Source organism: Diceros bicornis, chromosome 18 (assembly GCF_020826845.1).
Source record: "Diceros bicornis minor isolate mBicDic1 chromosome 18, mDicBic1.mat.cur, whole genome shotgun sequence".
Lineage (NCBI taxonomy): Eukaryota > Metazoa > Chordata > Mammalia > Perissodactyla > Rhinocerotidae > Diceros > Diceros bicornis.
In genome coordinates this window covers 10,124,119-10,144,709 of record NC_080757.1, presented here as the reverse complement: position 1 = coordinate 10,144,709, position 20,591 = coordinate 10,124,119, and the positions used below count along the sequence as shown (strand labels likewise).

At 48.5% G+C, this 20,591-nt stretch overlaps 2 protein-coding genes across 4 annotated transcripts; one reads left to right on the top strand and one right to left on the bottom strand.

The window, feature by feature from the left end:
• Window positions 1–685: 685 nt before the first annotated feature.
• Window positions 686–10,948, bottom strand: SLC25A35 (solute carrier family 25 member 35). Of its 2 annotated transcripts, none has more exons than XM_058559749.1 (5): window positions 10,013–10,948; window positions 9,059–9,124; window positions 8,462–8,614; window positions 7,985–8,119; window positions 686–2,653 (listed from the first exon to the last, which is right to left on the bottom strand). In XM_058559749.1, exons 1-5 carry the CDS (start codon window positions 10,385–10,387, stop codon window positions 2,579–2,581), a joined length of 804 nt encoding a protein of 267 aa, XP_058415732.1. In that variant the 5' UTR covers window positions 10,388–10,948; the 3' UTR covers window positions 686–2,578. The 2 variants fall into 2 exon arrangements, with proteins under 2 accessions (XP_058415732.1, XP_058415730.1); XM_058559747.1 differs by lacking the exon at window positions 686–2,653 and adding an exon at window positions 7,481–7,819.
• On the top strand, window positions 5,559–7,276 carry RANGRF (RAN guanine nucleotide release factor). 2 transcript variants are annotated; one of them, XM_058559751.1, is made up of 5 exons: window positions 5,559–5,749; window positions 5,839–5,955; window positions 6,157–6,292; window positions 6,404–6,489; window positions 6,977–7,276. In XM_058559751.1, exons 1-5 carry the CDS (start codon window positions 5,673–5,675, stop codon window positions 7,098–7,100), a joined length of 540 nt encoding a protein of 179 aa, XP_058415734.1. In that variant the 5' UTR covers window positions 5,559–5,672; the 3' UTR covers window positions 7,101–7,276. The 2 variants fall into 2 exon arrangements, with proteins under 2 accessions (XP_058415734.1, XP_058415733.1); XM_058559750.1 differs by having other exon boundaries at window positions 5,560–5,749; window positions 6,157–6,313; window positions 6,977–7,275.
• Window positions 10,949–20,591: the final 9,643 nt, after the last annotated feature.

The window sequence follows — 20,591 nt, the reverse complement described above, 5'->3', positions numbered from 1 at the left end:
ATCACACACCTCTTCCATTTGACAGTATACAAATTGCATCCTCCTCCCACTTCTGGAATATATGCTGAGAAACAGCTGTGAGATGCAGGAGGGCATGTGTCTGCTGAGAAGTCAAAACTGGGAGTTGCCAGAACCTAGTCAGGAGAATACGTGAGTCATTCTGAGGGCAGTGGGGATATGTGCTGTTCACTGGCTCCAGACACAAGGTCCTTATGAAGACACGTTACAGAGCACTGACATATGGTGCAGTCATCCCTGCTTCGGTGGCTATTGATAATCCCACACTGGAAAGGGATGAATCACAGAATTAGAGGCACTGGACTCCACTGTTGGGAAGAGGGGACAGAGGGCAAGAACCCGCCCTCTCTCCTCTTTGCCCTACCCACAACCAAACCCCTCATCTCCCTATTTCTGTCATTGCTGTCTCCATTCTTCTTGGCCAGGCCTCCATCTTTGGTGTACATTTTTCCATTCTTCCTCTACACTTTGTGGGTCACCCATATTATTGCTTCCCTTGCTGGTTGCTTATCTGGCTTCATATTTTCCTCTCCCACCTCTCCTAGCTTAGTGCAGACCCTCATCACTCCATACTTGGGATATTACAATCACTTCTTATTCTGTTTCATCCCTAACTGGTCAAACACCAACTGATGTACTACAATACAATTCTGGTGCTGACCACCCAGAGTTAGCATCAGGTCCCACAAGTCAAGGGCTCAGTTTTCCACAAGACTGCCCTCATTTCAGGTGCCAGCCACAAATCTCACGGGTCCTCGGGTCACCTGCATTTCTGGCCAAGTGGCTATATATCCAGGGATTCCTGCAATCCCCACTAGAACAATAGTGGGGATTCAATAACTCACTAGAACAACTCACAGAACTCATGGAAGCGCTATACTTAACAATTACTCTTCCATTGTAAGGATACACATAGGCAAGGTTTGGAAGGGTCCTGGAAGCAGAGCTTCCATGCTCTTTCCCCAGGGAATCAGGACGCATCACCCTCTTGGCACATCAATGTGTACACCAACCAACAAACTTCCCTGAGCCTCAGTGTCCAGAATTTTTATTGCGGCTTTATTGGGTTCATATCAAGTGGCTCAAAGCTCCAACCCCCTAATCACACGGCTAGTCTTTCTGGCGTGGCCTACCCCATTCTGATTCTCTCCTTAGCATGAACTATCAGCACCCACCATGAATAACAAAGAACTCCTATCACTTGGGAAATTCCAAGGATTCAGAGTTTCCCTCCCAGGAACCAGGGACAAGGCCAGTCAAGTTCTTTATTGTACATCTCTTAACTGGTCTTAATCAGTAAATAACTTCCTGTCTCTTAAGCAAAATCCATTCAATAAATATTTATGGGCCAGGCCCTATGCAATTCAGTGGGGAAGCTAAAGGTGAGAGATGGATATGGTCCCTGCCCTCCTGATGCTTAGTCTCCTGGGGACTAGAGCACTACAATACAGGGAGGTAACTGCAGTGGGGACTGGGAGGCCAGGAGAGCCCACAGGAGGAGCAATTAACCCTGACGATGAGCTAGCCAGGCAAGAGGGGAAAAAGAAATTTCTAGGCCGAGGGCATAACATGTGCAAAAGCCCAGAGGTATGAAAGAGGTTGACTCAATCAAGGGGCTGAGGGAAGTTCAAAGACACTTACATACCCAGTGTGAGGACAGAACGGTGAGATATGGGGCTGGAAAGTTCCATGGAGGGTTCTGGGTGACAGCTATGGAATCATCCCAAACACAAGGACACACTGGTCTTCCTGGAACAGTCTTCATGATATCAGGCCTTTGTTTAGAAATCTACTGTGGCTGCCATTCACTGACACAGGACCCCGGGCATCTCTCTGAGGCAGTCTCCTCAGCTGTAAAATGGGGGCACTAATGTCTCCTACATTATGTCTCCCACATTACAGGATTTGAACCATACGCCCTAGCTCTCCTTGCTCAGGCCCAAGCCTCTGAAAGAAGCACCATGTTTCACACATTTTTGGATCCTCCCCTAGAGCCTAGTGCATGGCCAGGGCACATAACACTTTATAGCTGGGTGTCTTAAGCTCCGGTCAATCAACTTGGATGGAAAAAAACTACATTTATTATCAATCACCTCTTAACTGAAATTTAGCACTTCCTCTAATTGTGACTGTAGATAACAAACCACAGTAGCCTTAACAGTACCTGTGACTTTGTCACAATAGCAATCTCAGATATTTTCATTCACATTAGAGTTGTTGCAGATCTCTGAAACTACGATTTATGTGCATCACTAGTTTGACATACTTCTTAGACCTGCTGCTAGATCTTGTTAATGTGATAACAAAGAAGTACACTTTTACTCTATCAAAAATCTAGGTTTTCTTATTTTGATAATTATGTTTAAATACTTTCATTTCCTTTGTATTCCTATATATTTTATTTTATGAATTTAAAAACAGTATTCTGAGTAGGAGCCCATGGGCTTCGTCAAACTGCTAAGGGGATGCATAGTAGAAAAAAAAGTTAAAAATCTCTGCTTAATAGAAATATATGTTGTCCTAACTCTTCCCAAAGGGATGCTTGACTTTGGGTGTTGAGTCATCTCTCTGGTCCCAGTCCATCACTTCCACCTCTTGGTGCCCCCAAAGGCTGGGGGTGGCGGCTCCGGGACACCTGTCCCCAAAGCAAACAACTATTATCAACTGCATGCAGGGCATTAGATAAGCCAATGTCCCAGGGGTACAGAACCAATCAGTTGCAGCCCTACTTCAACCAGTGAAGCTGAAAGCTGGACATACCCTCACACTCTTTTGAGATGGCTGCAGGCCCTCTCGACCTACTGAGATGATACCCATCATCCTAGCCACAGCCAGCTGGACAAGGGATCTTGAAGCCGGGTATCTGAGGGGTACTGTAGATATTAAACCAATTTGCTATCTTTCCTGTTTAACTTGAGGGGTGACTCAAGGGTCTCCAAGATTTGTGAGCCTGTTTTGCAGGAGAAAGAATGCTTTCGGGGAGGTTGCAATCACTGGATAGCCAATCACCAGACAGATGGCTGCCCTCAGCAGCTGTTGCAGCCCAGAAGTCAGATTGCCCAGAGGCTTATCCGGAGTGACCCCTTTGTTTCCCTGAAGCCCCTCCTGCCAAGCCCCTTAGTTCTATAAAACCCCTCTGCTTTCTGTTCTAGGGGAGGTGGATTTGAGCAAACCCAGGCTCCCACCTACTCATTTTGGCCACTTCAAATAAACCTTTCTCATCTCCAAGCAATTCGAATAAACCTTTCTCATCTCCAAACACCGATGTCTCAGTGTTTGGCTTGCTGGGCATCGGGAACACGAATTTGAGATTAAGAGGTTCGGTATAAATCTCATTTGTGTCTCGCTAGTGGGCTGGGAAGTGGCCAGGCAGGAGAGCTTGCCAAGTAGGTACTTTCCGATTGAAAAGCAACTAATAGACACAATTAGATCCTGTCTCTCAGGGAGTTTGAATTGGAACACACATGGGGAGTCAGCGAGAAGTGACAGACACAAAGAAAGACGTGAAGGGCAAGAGGGAGGGAAGTGGAGTCACGAGTGGGAATTTGCCAAGTTAGGGTGGCCTTCCAACCCAGTCTCCCAGAGGTTTGGCCCAGCATCTCTATTACTTCACGGAAGTCTGCTTCCTGCCACCTGGAAGAGACCACCTAACCCGTGCCCCAAGAGCTCCAGAACTGTAGAGGGCCAGGAGTCCGCAGCTGCACAAGGCTCATAGCAGAGCATGACTCTTGACACGCCAGAGACCCAAAATGAGGAAGTTTCTCAATAAGGGCAGGTTTCTTCTCAGTTCCCCTAATCTAGTCTGGCCCATGAATAGGTCCTACCCCTTGTACCCAGTACCAGGGCCCTGTTAACTTCTATGTCCTTGCAGGTCCCTTTCCAAGGGTTTCCTATCTGCCTGACTGCTCACAAAGCAGCCAGAGCCAGTATTGCCCCTGGTGGGGAGGGGACGGGGGTGGGGGATGCAGATGGCAGGTTAGCAGAAATGGGGAGGGAGAGCCAGAGAGGTGTATCACTTCCTGTGAGAGAGAGGCAGCACGGGGTAGACCTTTCTGACCTGGCTCCCTTGGTTCCCCACATCCAGGCTCCTCTCTCACTGGGGCCCATAACATTCTCCTCCTCTCTAGGATTCCTCATGGGTCAAACTTAGTCCACTCACTCTCTTTGCCCAGAAACAGTTTCAGATTCAACTATATCCACACCTCCTTTAATCCTAACAATGTTTTAGAGATGAGGAAATGAGGCTCAGAGAGAAGTGAGGAGTCCAAGATCCTCAGCATACTTTATAAAAACCCTGCACATGGACCCCTCACCAGCCTCCTTTTTCACAGCTCCCTGCTACCCATTCCCTACCACACCCTTGCCAAATTGATAGACTTGCATTCCCCATAACATGTCCTCTCATCTCCAAGTCTTTGCTTCTGATGTTCCCCTGGCTAGATACCCTTAGGATTCCCTGGTGAATTCTCTGAGTCAACCTTTAAGACTCAAAGTATACCCCATCGTTCCTTGTATACTCCCAGTGAAGCAGGGGCTGCGTCCTAATAGCTTTTGTATCTCCAGGGCCTGGCAAGGTAAGGGACCAAAAAAATATGTGCTCCTTGGCCTCAATGTCACAAAATTATTAGGATCCAGAGGTATGGTCAGCACCTTGGGATCCTGTGAGTGGAATGGCCTCAGGATGAGAATCCTCCTGCTCCGTTCTTGGCTGGGAAGTAGGTGACATCTAGAACCCTTGGGGGCACGAGTGGTCCCCTGGGTTCCAGAATTCACAGAGTTTATTCACTCACTCAACAATACATAATGGGTCTATTATGCGCTAAACACTGCCAGCTGCTGAGGATCAAAGATAAATGGAGAAATTAGCTGAGAGGATATACTTGAGCTGAAACTTGAAGAACACTCTAAAAATCTATAAAAGAAAAATAACAGAGGTTTTAATCTGTGCTTTCTTCCAGGTGTGTGTGTGATGGTAGTGGGGGGAAGGCCCCCCTCCCCACCCCCTGGTAGCGCTGCCACGGCGAAGATTTGCAGGGGATTAGATATATAATCCCCAGGTTGGGTCTCGCCTTCAGGAAGGCATGAGGCCTGAATCCTAACCTGGCCCCACACCTGCCTCCATTGTCCTCCTAATTCCCCAGCATCCGATCCGGGAATTAGCGGTCTGATGGGCAGCTCAGTCGCGATAAAGCCCCGGGGACAGAGCTGGGAGACCCTGACACTATTCTCCCCTGACTCGGGAGACCCCACCTGGATGTCGGTCCCTTAGACAAGCAACTGCCCCTAAAGGTCTCAGGCGACATTCTTAGAAGGTGTGACCCCTTTAAAAGGAGGAGGCTGGCGGACGCGGACTAGTGACCACGCGCTCGTCACAAATCCCAAACTGAGGTTTTAGCTCCAAGTCGACCTCGCGGTCCCGCGCGGCGCCCTCCTAAGAGCGTGCCTGCCCGGAGCAGCATCGCCGGGTGCCGCCCCCAAGGCGCGGGCGCCGATTGGCCAGCGCGGTCGCAGGACGGCCAAACCTTAAAGGGTGAGGGAGCTAAGAAAAACCGGAGGCGGCAGTGGCTGCTGCGAAACGCGGGGAGGTGACGCCACGTGGCCCCATTTGGGTTTCTTTTAAATCTCTCTAATGCCCATACCCCAGCCTCAGGCCCATGGAGCCCACGCGAGACTATCCACTCTTCGGGGGCGCCTTCTCCGCCACTCTCCCTCCCGGGGCTATTGACGTAAGGTGAGAAGGCCCAGGCGCCGAAGGAAGCTGACTGGGTGGGCTGCGGGGAGAAGACGGGGCCAACCAGGGTCTGCTTCGCCTCTCTCCAGCGACCTCCGACCGGTCCCGGATAATCAAGAAGTTTTCTGCCATCGCGTTACGGACCAGAGCTTGATCGTTGAACTCCTGGAGCTGCAGGCCCAAGTGCGTGGCGAAGCGGCTGCGCGGTGAGGAAGGCGGGCCCGCGGCTGGCCAATGGGAGGGCCGGAGCCGAAGGGGGCGGGGCTTCTGGCAGGAGGGTAGATCAGGGCCGTGAGAACTCCAAGGGCAACACGATATCTCCGGAAGTGAGCGAAGCTTAGGATTTACAGATGCTTGTGGGGGGCCGTGAGAGATGCCCCTCCCAGACCCTACCCCCCTCACTCCAGGTACCACTTTGAGGACGTTGGCGGGGTGCAGGAGGCTAGGGCTGTGCAAGTGGAGGCTGTGCAGCCCCTCCTTTTGGAGAACCTGGCCCTGAGGGGCTGCTGTCAAGAAGCCTGGGTCCTCTCTGGCAAGCAGCAGGTAGCTAAAGAAAACCATCAGGTGAGGGCCGAGGGGGTGTGAGATATCCTGCAGGGGTGCAGCGGGTGGCCCTAGGGGACCAGGTAAGCATCCTGATTCTGATGTCTTTAGGTTGCAAAGGTCGTGACACTGCACCAGGCCTTGCTGCGGCTGCCCCAGTACCAGACTGATCTCCTGCTCACCTTCAATCAGCCCCCGTAAGGAGGACAGGAAGGGCACTTGACTCATGACTTGGGTCCCCAGGAGAATCGGCAGGGAGGGGCAGAGCAGGGAGACTGGCTGGTGGGGACCTCCAAGGAAGCAGGAATGGGCCAGAGGTTTGCGGTTACAGATAGCCAGGTCCTGGGGCCGGCCTCATGGCGTAGTGGTTAAGTGTGTGCGCTGCGCTGCTGGTAGCCTGAGTTCGGATCCCAGGCGCACACCGCCCACATGCTTGTCAAGCCATGCTGTGGCGGTGTCCCATATAAAGTAGAGGAAGATGGGCACAGGTGTTACCCAGGGCCAGTCCTCCTCAGCAAAAAGAGGAGGATTGGCATGAATGTTAGCTCAGGACTGATCTTCCTCACAAAAAAACAAAACAAAACAAACCAGATACCCAGGTCCTCTGGGGAACAGGAAGTGGGAACTTCCAAATCTGACGCCCTGATGATGTTCTCTTTCCATCTGTTCCCCACCCGCCCACAGCCCTGACAATAGGTCATCTCTTGGCCCTGAAAATCTGTCACCTCCACCCTGGAGCCTAGGTGACTTTGAACAGCTGGTGACCAGTCTGACCCTTCACGATCCCAACATCTTTGGTCCCCAGTAAAGACGCTGAAATGCTACATGATGCTGCTGAAGATCTGGGGACCCCATTCTGCAAGGGGAACAAGGGGTTGGATTTATTCCCCTAATTCCTTCCCTGTGCATAAACATAAGACACCTCCTCTCTGCAGAAATAAACTTGCTTTATAATCAATATAATCTCTGTGCCTTTGAATCTAACAGGACACCTGGGTCCCCCCAATTGCCTGTGGTCTTTAGGGAGAGTTTAAAGTTGTGCATGGGATCAGAAGGGACCCAAGGCCGGCAGTGGAGAAAGGGAGGAAATATACTTTGGAATGACTGGTTCAGCCCTGAGAGAGGGGTTTGAAGTGTACAGAGGGCTGAGTAGGGAAGGTTTAAAGCAACACCCAAGGAAGGGAGGGAAACTCTATCCCTTGTACTGATTCAACCCTGAGAAAACAGATGGGGAGTGCAGTTGGCTGTCCCCTCGGATGGATGGAAGGTTACCTGGTCAGAAGTCACCAGGACACAATAATGAAGGCAGAAGTGTCCAAGGAGTGCCGATTTGGTGGAATGTGGGAGTGGCTGTTATTTGGTGTATGTGTAGTAGAGGGTACGCAGCTGGTCCCAGAAGAAGAGGGAGAGGATGGTGTGGGGGCCAAGGCGGAAGTAGGAGGCACCTATACCCTTGTACATGCCAAAAATGCCCTCTGTCCGAGCTGTCTGCAGCAGAGCGTCCAGAATCCCCCGGTACATGAGGCCCTGAGAACAGGTTGGAGAGAGAGGGAGAACACAGGGAAGGAGTTTGTCAGAGCCCATCAGGGGCCTCATCTCTGCAGGCTGCATTTTAGGTTCTCCCTCCTGCACTCACAATCTGCTGCCTCCCCTGCTCTCCCTGCCTGCCAGCACCCCAGGGCACTCCCTTACCTTGCCTTGAGTGTCTGTGGGCTGGTTGTAGAGCCTTGTGCTGGCCACATCAAAGGGGGTCATGGCCAGGACCACTGCAATGCCACTCACCATGGCGGCCGCCAGAGCCACCTTCCAGCTCTGCGGAGGAAATATCTAAGAGAGGAGGGAGAAAGAGCTTTGTCAATCAGCCAATCATTCAACCCCTAGGAAAGGACAGGCCCTGTGCTGGGGATACAGTAGAGAGAGCTGGTAACTCGGGGAGCTTCCCCCCCACCAGTTATAACCCAGTGTGATAACATTATGAAGGAGGAAGGGCAGGAGGCCCTGAGGACTCAGAGACACCTTCTGTGGGAAGGGTGTAAAGAGTCAGTGACCCCAAGCCCTCTTGTCGCTCCCTCACATTGAATGTTGCACTGTCCCCTCTAGGGCTCACTTCAGCTTGCCCTCCCTGTGCCCACATTCCCAGAGTGACCCGACCCGTTTCCCAGGCAGTACCTCCCACTGGGTCATGAGGTCCTTGGTGGACGAGAAGGTGCACAGCTGGGTGGAGGAACCGACGATAACTCGGGGCAGGCTTCCCAGGGCCCCACGCCACAAGCCCACCAGACCATGTTTCTGGCCAATCTCGATTAGTGCATGAAACGTGCCCTAGTAGGGGGAAGATCATGGGGGCAGGGTTCAGTCACCCCAGCATCAGAGGCTGCCACCTCCTAACACTGCCAAGCATGGGTCCTTAACAGGCACCTGATGTCTAGACAACTGGTTCCGTGTTGGCTTAGAGCCGAATGTGGCCCCTCGGTTGTCTACCACCCCGTTGTTCCCTCCCTCGCCAACCCAGAATAGGGGCAGGGTGTATGGAAGTGAGAACATTAGCAGGTCAGGAGAATGGGGCAGGAGAAACAGGTGCAGAAGACTAGAGAAACTGGAGAAGAAGTGGGGAAGGGAGTGTCAGTGGATTCCAGGGGCAGAGTGGGGCTTAATGATGGGCTGGACAGAGCTGTGGCTGGGTTGGAGCCATTGGGTACAGGCAGAAAGCTGGGGGGCAATGGGAGAGAATGGGCAGGGACTCCAGTGGGGCTGGAAAACCCTCACCTGATGCTTATACTGGTGTCCCACAGCAATTTCTGAGGCTGCCTGTGCCTGTAGGTGTGTCTTCACCTGGGAACGAGAGAGTATCACAGCCTATGGCCCAGTGGCCCTCCTCCCACCTCAGAGACCCAAATGCCTGACCCCCTCACACTTCCTCTGAGGTGTTCCAAATACCCTTTTAATCTGATAATTATTGTTGTTCCCACTTAACAAACTGGTCATGAGACTCTGTGTCCCTTGGCTCCAGTCCCAGGGGATGGATCTCCCAGCACTGCAAGACACCCCACCCTCTCTGCATCTTCCTTCTCTTGGGGGTGAGGGTGCGGGATGGGGAGGTTGGAGAAAGGCAACATTTCCTAAGACTGTTCATGTTAGGCAAGACCTGGGTGTCCAGCCCCTCATGCCAGCTCCCATTCCCAGACCAGACCTCCAGCCACCACCACAACCAGGCTCCCCATCAGACTCTGGGGCAAGTTGTGAGGGGTCATCTGCAAAACTTGCTCTCTGGCCCCCAAGCCCCATGGGGTCACGTGTCCAGCTGACTTCGGAGAGGCCACTGTCCCTGAATCTTATACCCTGGGAGTGAGACCAGACTGCCTCTCCTTCCACAGAACTCACTGCTTCCCAGTGTTCTTCCAGGAGGAACACTAAGCAAGGCCTAGTCCTAGCAATAAGCAGCTGTGAGACCTTGATCTGGTCACTTCCCCTCTCTGGGCCTCAGGCTACTGACCCTTCACCTGTACCAGAAAACTCAAAGAGGCAGGCTGTGAGATTGTAATTCTGTGATGATGAGGACCTTCCCCCTAACCCTACACTCACTGATGTATATTACTCAAGTTCCTCATCCTTCCCTACATGAACCCACTTCCAACCTCAGTATCAGGTTGTGAAGGCCCAGGCCCCCACCCTACACCAAAGGTCTGCCCTGAAGGCCCCAGGCAAGACCTTTCTTCTCACCATGTAGATGGGGCTCCCCAAGTAGGCTCCTGAGACCCCAGCCAGGGCCCCAGCTGCTGCGCTTCGGACAGGGCTGAGGGTGCCTTCAGCTGTGTGCAGGTAGCCCCCAGCCTCAGCCAGCCCGTAGGTGCCCAGCCGGATGCCATTCATCAGGAACTGGTATAAGAGGGCAGGGGCCAGGCCCTTCTGCAGGGCAGCCAGGCCATCCACCTTGCCGATGGTAACGAAGGCATGGAAGACGTTTCGGTAGTGCCGCTGATAGGTTCCAGGGGCCTGCAGTTCTCCCTGCAACTGCATCCTGGTCTTCACCACCTCCAGGGGGTTGGTAAACAAACAGGCCCCGCAGGCTGCCAGGCCACTCATCAAGAAGTCCATGGTGGTGTAGTGGTAGCAGGAACTGGCCCAGGAGTACGAAAGTCAAAAGGAGCTTCAGAAACGGGGTCAGAAATTAGGGGAAGACCTCAGTTTCAGCAGTCCAGGCTTCAGGAGGTAGGGATTTAGAGGTCTAGAGTCAAGAGTGTCAGGGTCAAATGTCAAGAGGCGAAGGGTTAGCTGGACTTTGGGAGACAGAGCTGGCAAAGAGAGAAGAAAGGAGTTTAGGAGAGTCTGGCGAGAAGGTTATGACACAGGGCCCTGTTGGTCAAGGGATTTGAGGTCTAGGAGCAGCAGAAGCCAGGAGGACGGCAGGTAGGATGCTGAGGATGGCTGGCTAGGGGGCCCCGGGAGTAGGGGAGGGAAACGCGGAGTTGGGAGATGGGAGCCAGGGAGGAAGGAAAAAGAAAACAAGCAGGTTAAGGAGAAAAGGATCCGGGAGAAGATCCAGTGGCGTCTCCGGGACTGCAACGAGATCTGGATTGGGGAAGGACGTCGGGACTCCCTCCAGGGACAAGCGTCCCCAGGCAGCTGTCGGAGCTCGCAGCAGCTTCGCTGGGGCAGCGCCGGACCGCCACATTCCAGTCACTGGAGCGCGGCGCCCAATGGGGAGCCGTGGAGAGCCACAGCCGAGAGCCTCGGCCAATCAGCGCCAAGCCGGCTCCGCGGCCAATGGGAGGAGCTCTCGGCGACCCGGCCCCCGGAATCTGCGCCGAGGCGGTTGGAATTAACTCTCCGCGTCCCGGCTCCAGGGCCGGGGCCTTGGACTCGGTGCTCTGGGAGAGGGGCCCGGGGAGCTGAAGCTTTATCCCTGGCGGGGAGGGGAGGTGACAGCCTGGATTACTGGACGGGCGCAGGGGCCGAGCGTGGAGGCAGCAGTCCCCCATTGGGGTGTCTGGGGCTGCACCTCTTGCGGGCGGAGGGCTCCCCTCCTTTGCCTTCTGTCCCGGGTCATTGCTGGCCGGGGTTGCCAAACTGTAGACCCACACCCTGCTCGGTTCAGGCGCCCGGGGAGCCTGGAAGCTGCGGCTCCGCCCGCGGGGTGCGAATGGGTCACACCTGCTGGACGGGAGAGAGCTCCTGAGGCGGAGAAAAGCTTTTGCAGGTTCTAGTGCCGGGGTGTGGCTGGCTGTGGGCGCGGAGGGAGGGAGGCCTGAGGGATGGCCAGGGGGCGTAGTCACATCCCTAGGCTCTTTTGATCCGCACAGTAACCCAGAGGAGAAGGCCCGACAGGCCCAGACAGGGATTTTGATCCCTGGACTTAGGTTACACAGGATTAGCAAGTGAGGGGCGAGATCGTGCGATTCGGGACTCCTGTCCTTGCTCGTGAGTCTGGTAATGGTTAATCACGGAAGAACTTCTGAGAAAAGAGACTGGGGAATCTAGTTTGGAAGGGGTTGAGGGAGTAGGCTTGGAGAAAGAAGGCGAGAGGATAGAGGATGGCATCTGGGGAGGGAGGAGGCAGAGGGTTCACCTGTGTGTGAGGCAGCCACCAGACTTAGACTCAGTGCCTTTTGATTTCCGGTTTGGGTCTTGATGCTTACCAGCCGGATGGCCTTGGGCAAGTTATATAACATCTCAGAGCCTCCTTTGTAAAATGAGAATGATAATTATTGCACATACCTGAGTGAAAGTGTTGGACTTGTACTAGGTGCTCAATTATCAGGTTTCCAGAAAAGTCAAGAGCTGTCAGACCCCTGTGCCCTTATGTGTCCTGTTCCCACGGCCGGGAATGTCTTTGCCCCCTTCTTTTGGTGATCTCCAAATCGTTCTTCACCTTGAGCTTCCTGTCTCCTGACACTTGAAGCTTTTTCAAATACTCCATAGTCAGCCACTTCCATCCTGCTTTGCTCCTCAAACATTTACCCACGTTTCTGTTAGCAATTATTTACTTTCTGACTCCTTCACCACGCCTGTTAGCAATTATTTACTCTCTGACTCCTTCACCACACCGGGAGATCTTGGATGCCCCAGGGGCGGGGTCTGGGTCAATTCTCCCTCACCAGTGAGTGTACTGAGTCGTTGAGCCTTAGGATGAGGCAGGAGAGGTGGAAGGTAAAGTAGAGCAGATAACGGGGTCTCTCAGGACGGGCTCTGAAAGGGACCCGCCAAAATTTCCCGGGAATGCTGCCCAAATGCCTCCACCTGCTGGATGGGATGAGAGTTCATCATTGTTTTAATCCTTGAGTTTACACCAGTGGTCCTCAAAGTGTGGTCGCTGGAGCAATAGCAGCAGCACCTGGGGACTTCCTAGAAATGCAAATTCTCTAGTCCCACCCCATACCTCCTGCACCAGGAAACTCTGGAGGTGGGGCCTGACAATCGGTTTCAACAAGCCCTCTAGGTTATTCTGATATGTGCTCAAGTTTTAGAACCGCTGGCTTAAGTCTTTTATCTTTAATATCTAGGTGCTCTAGAGATAAACAACTTTTAAAGTGTTATTTTTTGAAAATAAGCTTAATTTTTAGAACAGTTTTGGATTTACAGAAAAATTGTAAAGACACTATGAGAGTTCTCATATACTCCACATCCTGTTTCCCTTATTATTAACATCTTATATTGATATGATATATTATTACAATTAATGGACCAATATTGATACATTATTATTAACTAAAGTCCATATTTTATTCAGATTTTCTTCCTTTTTGCTTAAAGTTATTTTTCTGTTCCAGGATTCCATCCAGGATACCACATTACATTTAATTGTCATTAGGCTCTTCTTAGCCATGACAGTTTCTCAGAGTTTCCTTGTTTTTGATGACCTTGACAGTTTTGAGGAGTATTGGTCAGGTATTTTGTAGATTGTTCCTCTACTGGAGTTTTTTTTCTCATGATTGGACTGAAGTTACAGTTTTTTTGGAGGAAGACCACAGAGATAACTGCCATTCATCACATCATTTCAAGGGTGCTACTTGATACATACTAGAAAAATGACTTATCACTGTTGATGTTGAAGGGAGAGGAAGAGTATCCTCTACCACTCTGGGTCCTTCCTGGCTGGGCTACAAATTAAATTGACTTGAGACCGAATAGCAGAAGAAAAATCAAAGTTTAATAACATGTATACATGGGAGAAACTCAGAAGATAGAAATTGAGCAACTCGTCATTCTGACTAAGCTGTTATTCAGCTAAAGGCGAGGAGGGTGTTGGGGGAGTAGTGGTTTGGGATTTCAGAGGGGAAGAAGACAATTCACATGGAGATGGAAAGGCAAATGTCTATCAGATGACTCTTTACAGGGCCATCCTATAGAGAATATGGCTGGAGAGACAGAATTTTTGATAAGATGCGCTTGTTGGTGCCTTTCTTATCGCATCTATTTTACATTATGCTACAGCCATCATATGGTAGTGGCTCCTTCTTGTAACAGGCCTTCTATGTTAAATTCTTTAGGCAGTTAGTGGGGGAGGTCAAATGTCCATCAGAGAAAATAATCAAGGTAAAGAGACATATTTTGAGGTGGCCAATTTTGATCTTCCATATGTTGACCTGATCACCTGGCTGAGGCAATGTTTGTCAGCCTTCTCCATTGTAAAGTTATTCTATTTTCCTCCTTTCCATACTATACTCTTTGGAAGGAAATCACTGTGCACAACCTACATTTAAGAAGTGGAGAGTTAGGCTCCACCTCCTTGAGGGAGAAGATCTACATAAATTATTTGGGATTCTGCATGGGAGATTTGTCTCTCTTATTTATTTATTTATTTATGTATGTATGTATGTATGTATGTATGTATTTATTCATTCCTTTATTTATTTATTCATTCAACCATTTATTTCTATCAGTATGGACTGATGGATATTTATTTTATACTTTGGATTATAATCTAATATACTTTATTCTGTTGCTCAAATTGTTCTAGCTTTGTCCTTTGGGAGCTCTTTTACTTGGCTCCTGTGTTTCTTTGACATAGTCCCGTCAATTTTTTTTTTAATTCAAAAAAACTTTAAAGCACTGCCTTACTTTCTGGCAATACAAGATGCTCAGGCTCATTTTGTGTATTTCCTGCCCCAGTCCTAGAATCAGCCATTTCTCCAAGGAGCCCTAGTTCCTTTTATTGAAGAATGGTATTAGAAATCAAAATCTGGAGACTAGGCATGCTTGTTGCCATTGGAGTGCCATTGCCTCTAGACCCTGTCAACGGAGAAAGCAAGTAAATGTATGTGTGTATAGTAGCCCATGTATGTACACATATCTATAGATGTTTCTATATGTAACCATCTGTATCTATATTAATTAAACATGAGTTCATACTGATGTTTCCAACTCTAATCCATTACTATATGGATCATTCTAGCCACCTCTCTGTGCTTATCTGTAAACTCTCACTCCAACAGTGAGAAACCTGGCCCCTACTATCTGCCGTCCGTTTACTTAATTGTTCAATCCTAGTATACGTGTGTAGGATTATCAGAATTGTTAACCCATAACCCCATGGGAAACCACCTTATCAGCTAGAGTACAGTGCATCTGTGCACTTCCTTTCGCCTTTAGTCTTAGAGACTCCACTCATTTCCTAAGTTACTTAGGTCAGCACCTTCCCTCTCCCTTCCTTTAGTAAAGCTATTTCATACATTTGTAAAACAGTTAGATTTAGTCACATTCTGCATTCCGTCCTGGGATACCCTGATCTCCTACCTGATTTTTTAAAACTTGCATATGTTAAAGTTCACTCTTTGTGCTATAAAGTTCTAAGGGTTTTGACAAATGCGTTATAGTACGAAGGGGTAAGAAGAGTATCCTCTACCACTCTGGGTCCTTTCTGGCTGGGCTACAAATTAAATTGACATGAGACTGAATAGCAGGAGAAAATCAAAGTTTAATAACATGTATATGGGAGAAACCAGGGAAACTGGTTTCTCTACAAATGGTGGTGGTTTTCGCCTTAAATAGCATATTCAGGTAGACAAAGGAGGATGTCGGGGGTGGGGAGGGAGACAGCCATGAGAGATTACCAGAAAGCACAGAGATCAAGAATATGCAGGGACCAGCCCCGTGGAGTAGCAGTTAGGCGCACGCGCTCTGCTGCTGGTGGCCCAGGTTTGGATCGCAGGCGCGCACCGATACACCGCTTGTCAGGCCATGCTGTGGCAGCGTCCCACATAAAGTGGAGTAAGATCGGCACAGATGTTAGCTCAGGGCCAGTCTTCCTCAGCAAAAAGAGGAGGATTGGCATGGATGTTAGCTCAGGGCTGATCTTCCTCACAAAAAAAAAAAAAGTATGCAGATTTAAGTCCTCTCCTTCCGTACTGATAAGAGTTTCCAGAGATAAGGTCATACCCCCCCCTCAGTAGAAAGAGGGAGATATCTTTACAAATGGACATTTCTCTTACAAATGTAAATGTTTGGTAAACAGAACTTTGATAAGAATGGGCTTAGTGGGGACCCTGCCAGTCTATCCATAGCCAGAGTTAAATTCCTTTAGGCAGTTAGTGGAGGAGGTCAAATGTCCATCAGAGAAAATAATCAAAGTAAAGAGACATATTTTGAGGTGGCCAATTTTGATCTCCCACAAGTATTATACAGAATAGTCTTACCACCCTAAAAAAATCCCCTGTATTTCACCTCTTCAACCCTCTTTGGCAATCACTGATCTTTCTACTATCTCTATATTTTTGCCTTTTCCAGAATATCATATAGTTGGAATCATAAGGTATGTAGCCATTTCAGATTGGCTTCTTTGACTTAGCAATATGCATTTAAGGTTCATCCATGTCTTTTGTGACTTGATAGCTCATTTCTTTTTATCAGTGAATAATATTTAATGGATGTACCACAGTTTGTTTATCCATTCATATATTGAAGGACATCTTAGTTGCTTCCAGTTTTTGGTGATGATGAACAAAACTGCTGTAAGTATTTGTGTGTAGGTTTTTATGTACACATCAGCTTTTAAATCAGTTACTACCTAGGAGTATGATTGCTGGATTGAACGATAAGACCATGTTTAGCTTTGTAAGAAATGCCAAACTGTCTTCCAAAGTGGCTGTACCATTTTGCATTCCCACCAGCAATGGATGAGAGTTGTTCTGCATCCTTATCAGCGTTTGGTTGTGTCAGTGTTTTTGGATTTTAGCCATTCTAATAGGTGTGTAGAGGTGTCTCATTAAAACCACTCTTGTTTTAATTTGCAATTCCCTAATGACAAACGATATTAAGTATATTTCATATGCTTTTTGCCATCTCTATATCTTCCTTTTTTCCCCAGCTTTATTGAGATGTTGTTGACATATAACATATGTAAGTTTAAGCTGTACAACTTGATGATTTGATACATGTATATATTGTGAAATGATTACCACAATAAGGTTAGCACCTCCATCCCCTCACGTAATTACCTTTTGTGTGTGTGTGTGTGTGGTGACTTTTTTTTTTTCCTTTTTTTTTTTTGTGAGGAAGATCAGCTCTGAGCTAACATCCAATGCCAATCCTCCTCTTTTCTTTTTCTTTTTTTTGCTGAGGAAGATTGGCCCTGAGCTAACATCTGTGCCCATCTTCCTCTACTTTATATGGGACGCTGCCACCACATGGCTTGACAAGTGGTGCATTGGTGCGCCCTGGGGATCCGAACCCTGGACTTCTGCAGTGGAGCTCGCGCACTTAACTGCTACGTCACCAGGCCAGCCCCTGGTGATAACTTTTAAGATCTACTCTCTTAACAACTTTCAAGAATATAATACAATATTGTTAATTGTAGTTGCCATTCTGTACATTAGAGCTCCAGAGCTTATTCATCTTATAGCTAGAAATTTATGCCCTTGTGTATCTTCTTTAGTGGTGTGTCTGTTCAGATCTTTTCTCCATTTTTTAACTGGGTTATTTGTTTTCTTATTGTTGAATTTAAGAGTTATTTGTGTATTTTGGATAACAGTCCATTATCAGTTATGTGTTTTACAAATATTTACTTCTAGTCTACGAGTTGTCTTTTCATTCTCTTATCAGTATCTTTTACAGAGCAGAAGTTTCTAATTATAATAAAGTCACATCAGTTTTTTTTCTTTCATAGATTGTGTTTTTGGTGTTGTATCTAAAAATTGCCAAACTCAAGGTCACCTAGATTATCTCCTATATTTTTTAAATAAATTTTATTGTTTTACATTTTACATTTAGGTCTATGATCTTTTTTGAGTATGAATGATGTAAGGTCTGTGTCTAGATTCATTTTTTTTACATATGGATGTCCAATTGTTCCAGCAAATTTTGTTGAAAAGACTATCCTTTCTCCATTGAATTGCCTTTGCTCCTTTGTCAAAAATCAATTGACTATATTTGTGTAGGTCTATTTCTGTGATCTCTATTGTCTTCCATTGATCTATGTGTTTATTGTTTCACCTATACCATGCTGTCTTGATTACTGTACTCTGTTATAATTTTTTCCTGGGTATGAATGTCCTGAGACAAATTTAAGAGGAGTGGAATGGGAACACAAAGGTGGGCCCTACGTGTCTGAGAGGAGGGGTAGAACTACAGAGAAGGGAGGGAGGATGATGCAGAAGTTTGGAGGGCACCGGGCTGTGCCTCTTCTGCACCTCTGCTTAGGGTGGCCTAGACACTGATGTGTTTCTTTTGGCTCCCAGACCCCACACCTGAAGTGCTCAGACTCCACCTGGTGGCAGTTGGACAGAATCCTCTATCCTCACTCAGAGCAGAACCTGTATGATTCCCAGAGCAGGCCAGCTTTTCCTCACTGCCCCCTTTCTGATTTATCCCATACCACAGGTAGGCTACTTACCCATCATGGCTTTCTAGACAGAAAAGAGTGTGTTCTGTACTCCGTGAAGGATTCTATTGGAGCAGAGGCCAGTTGGATTCATCACTTCTTTCATTATGAGCTCCTCTCCCCTTGTAAGGGATTTTTTTGGTTGTAAGTGACAGACACCCAACTCCAGCTAGCTTACAAAAAGGGAATTTATTGACTCACATAAATGAAAAATGCAAACACAGATATGACTTCAGGCCAGCAGGATCACAGATTCAGATCTGTCTCTCTGCCTCTCCCCTATGTTGGTTTTATTCTCAGGCCACATCATTGATGGCCACCAGCAGCTCCAGGCCTATGTTCCACCAGCTTTGCATTCCCAGTGGAAAGAGAGAGTTTTGGTTATCTATTGCTGCATAATGAATCAACCCAAAACCTAGTGGCTTAAAACACAAACCATTTCATTGCTCACAAGCTTGTGGATCTAGAATTAGGGCAGGGCTCAATGGGGATGCTCCCTGTGGTGTCAGATGGGTGCTTGACTGCAGGATCCAAGATGGCCCTGTTCACATGTCTTAAGATCCCGGTCCTAGCTGATGGCTGGGGCATCCTGGTTCTCCAAGTAGCTGCTCTCTCCACGTGGCTTCTCACCATTCAGTAGTCTAACCCACGCTTCCATACATGGTGGCTGGCTTCTAAGAGAACAAAGTGAAGCTGACACTTCTCTTAAGGCCTAGGCCCCAAACAGGCAGTGTTACTTCCTCCGCATTCTTTTGAGCAAAGCAAGTCACAGGGCCAACCCAGATTGAATGGGAGGGGAATAGATTCTTTCTCTTAACAGGAGGAGTGGCAAAGTCACATTGCAAAAGGGCATTTGGGATGGGAGGAATTGTTGCAGCCATCTTTGAAAACAGTCTAACAGAGAGAGTAGAGTTTCTTTTCCAATAATTTGAACAGCAGTCCTGCATGGATTATGCTTTGGCCCTGCTTGTGTCACATCCTCACCCCTGAACCAATCTCGGTAGCCGGGGAAGAGAGAATGTGTTGACTGGCTGTTTCTGGGCCATACATTTCCCCAGAATGGGCCATGTGGACCTAGAATGATGGAGGGGCAGGTCCCAGAAAGAAAACCAGGTGCAGGTACCGGAAGAGGGGGGAATGGGTGTGGAACTGGTTAAAACTATTGCTGCCCACCCCCTCACCCTTGCTCAGAAAACTTTAGTGCCTGTTCCGCCCTGTCGGGTTGCCCACAGTGTAGCCTCTAGTTGTTCCTCTAGCTTCATACCCCTCTCTTCATTTCAGCTAAGCTTTCTTTTCACAGTTCTCCAGATGGGCCTACTTTCCTGTTCACTGTGCCTGTGCTTCCCTGGTCTTCCCAAATGGTCTCTGAGGTCTTGCCTCTTGGCCTGGCCAAACTCTACCTGATTTTCAAGGAACAGTCTAAGTGCCTATCCTCCGAGAACCCTTTCCTAACAACCAAGTGAGTGACATAAGGAAGACTGAAGGAGGGTCGAGGCTGCCTGATGTGGAGGTAAAGAGATGAGAGATAAAGACTTGAGGACTCCTCCATCCTTCCAGAAAAGAATCTTCAAGGAAAACCAAAGCCAATCACAATTGATGCTTCTAGGGTTACTTCATTAATCATATTCCAAATTGAAAGTGTTTTGTTTTGCACAAAGATGTTCACAGCAGCATTAACTATAGTGGCAAAAACTGGAAGCTACCCAAATGTCTTGCAGTAGGGAATGAATTGGAGTAGTCAAGATTCTTTCAGCAGTAAGTGACAGAAACCCAGCTCAAACTAGCTTAAGCACAAAAAGGAACTCAGTGGCCCAGGAAACTGGGCCGTCCAAGGGGCTCAAGTGATGTTGTCAGGCCCCCTCCATCTCTTGGCTCTACTTCCCACGGGTATGGGGCTCATTTTATCCCCCCATTGACTAGTTTTCTCCATTGTGGGGGAAGGGAGGCCAAGACACAGATTGCTCCAGACTTACCTTATTCCTGCTTTGTGACCTTGGAGGAAAAAGAAAGCTGCTCTTTCCCAGAGGCGCAGGGAAGGAGGCTGTTCTGATTTGGGTGACTTACTCTTTCCTGGGCCAGTCTCTGTGGCCAGAGCAATGGGAGACCGTGATTGACCAAACCTGGGTCAGGTGGTCAGGAGGAGGCTGTTGTGGTTGGCTGTCCCATTGGAACCATATGGACTCAGGTAGGGGATGAAGAAGTTCCTAGAAGACTTTTACTGCTGGTATCACGATGGCAAAATCTAGTTGATGCAATATTACATTCCAGAAAAAAGTATAGTTACAAAGACCATGTAGCAACATGAAAAATAGTTATAAAGCAATGCTAAGAGAAAGAGGCAGAATACAGACTTGAAACTATGATGGCACCTTTGGAATATGGAGAAATAGAAACCTTTTGCTCTGTGGGGATGGTGGGAGAATGAATCGTACGTTAAAAACCTTCAGTACCTTTGCAGGAACATTTGTATGATAAATAAAATAT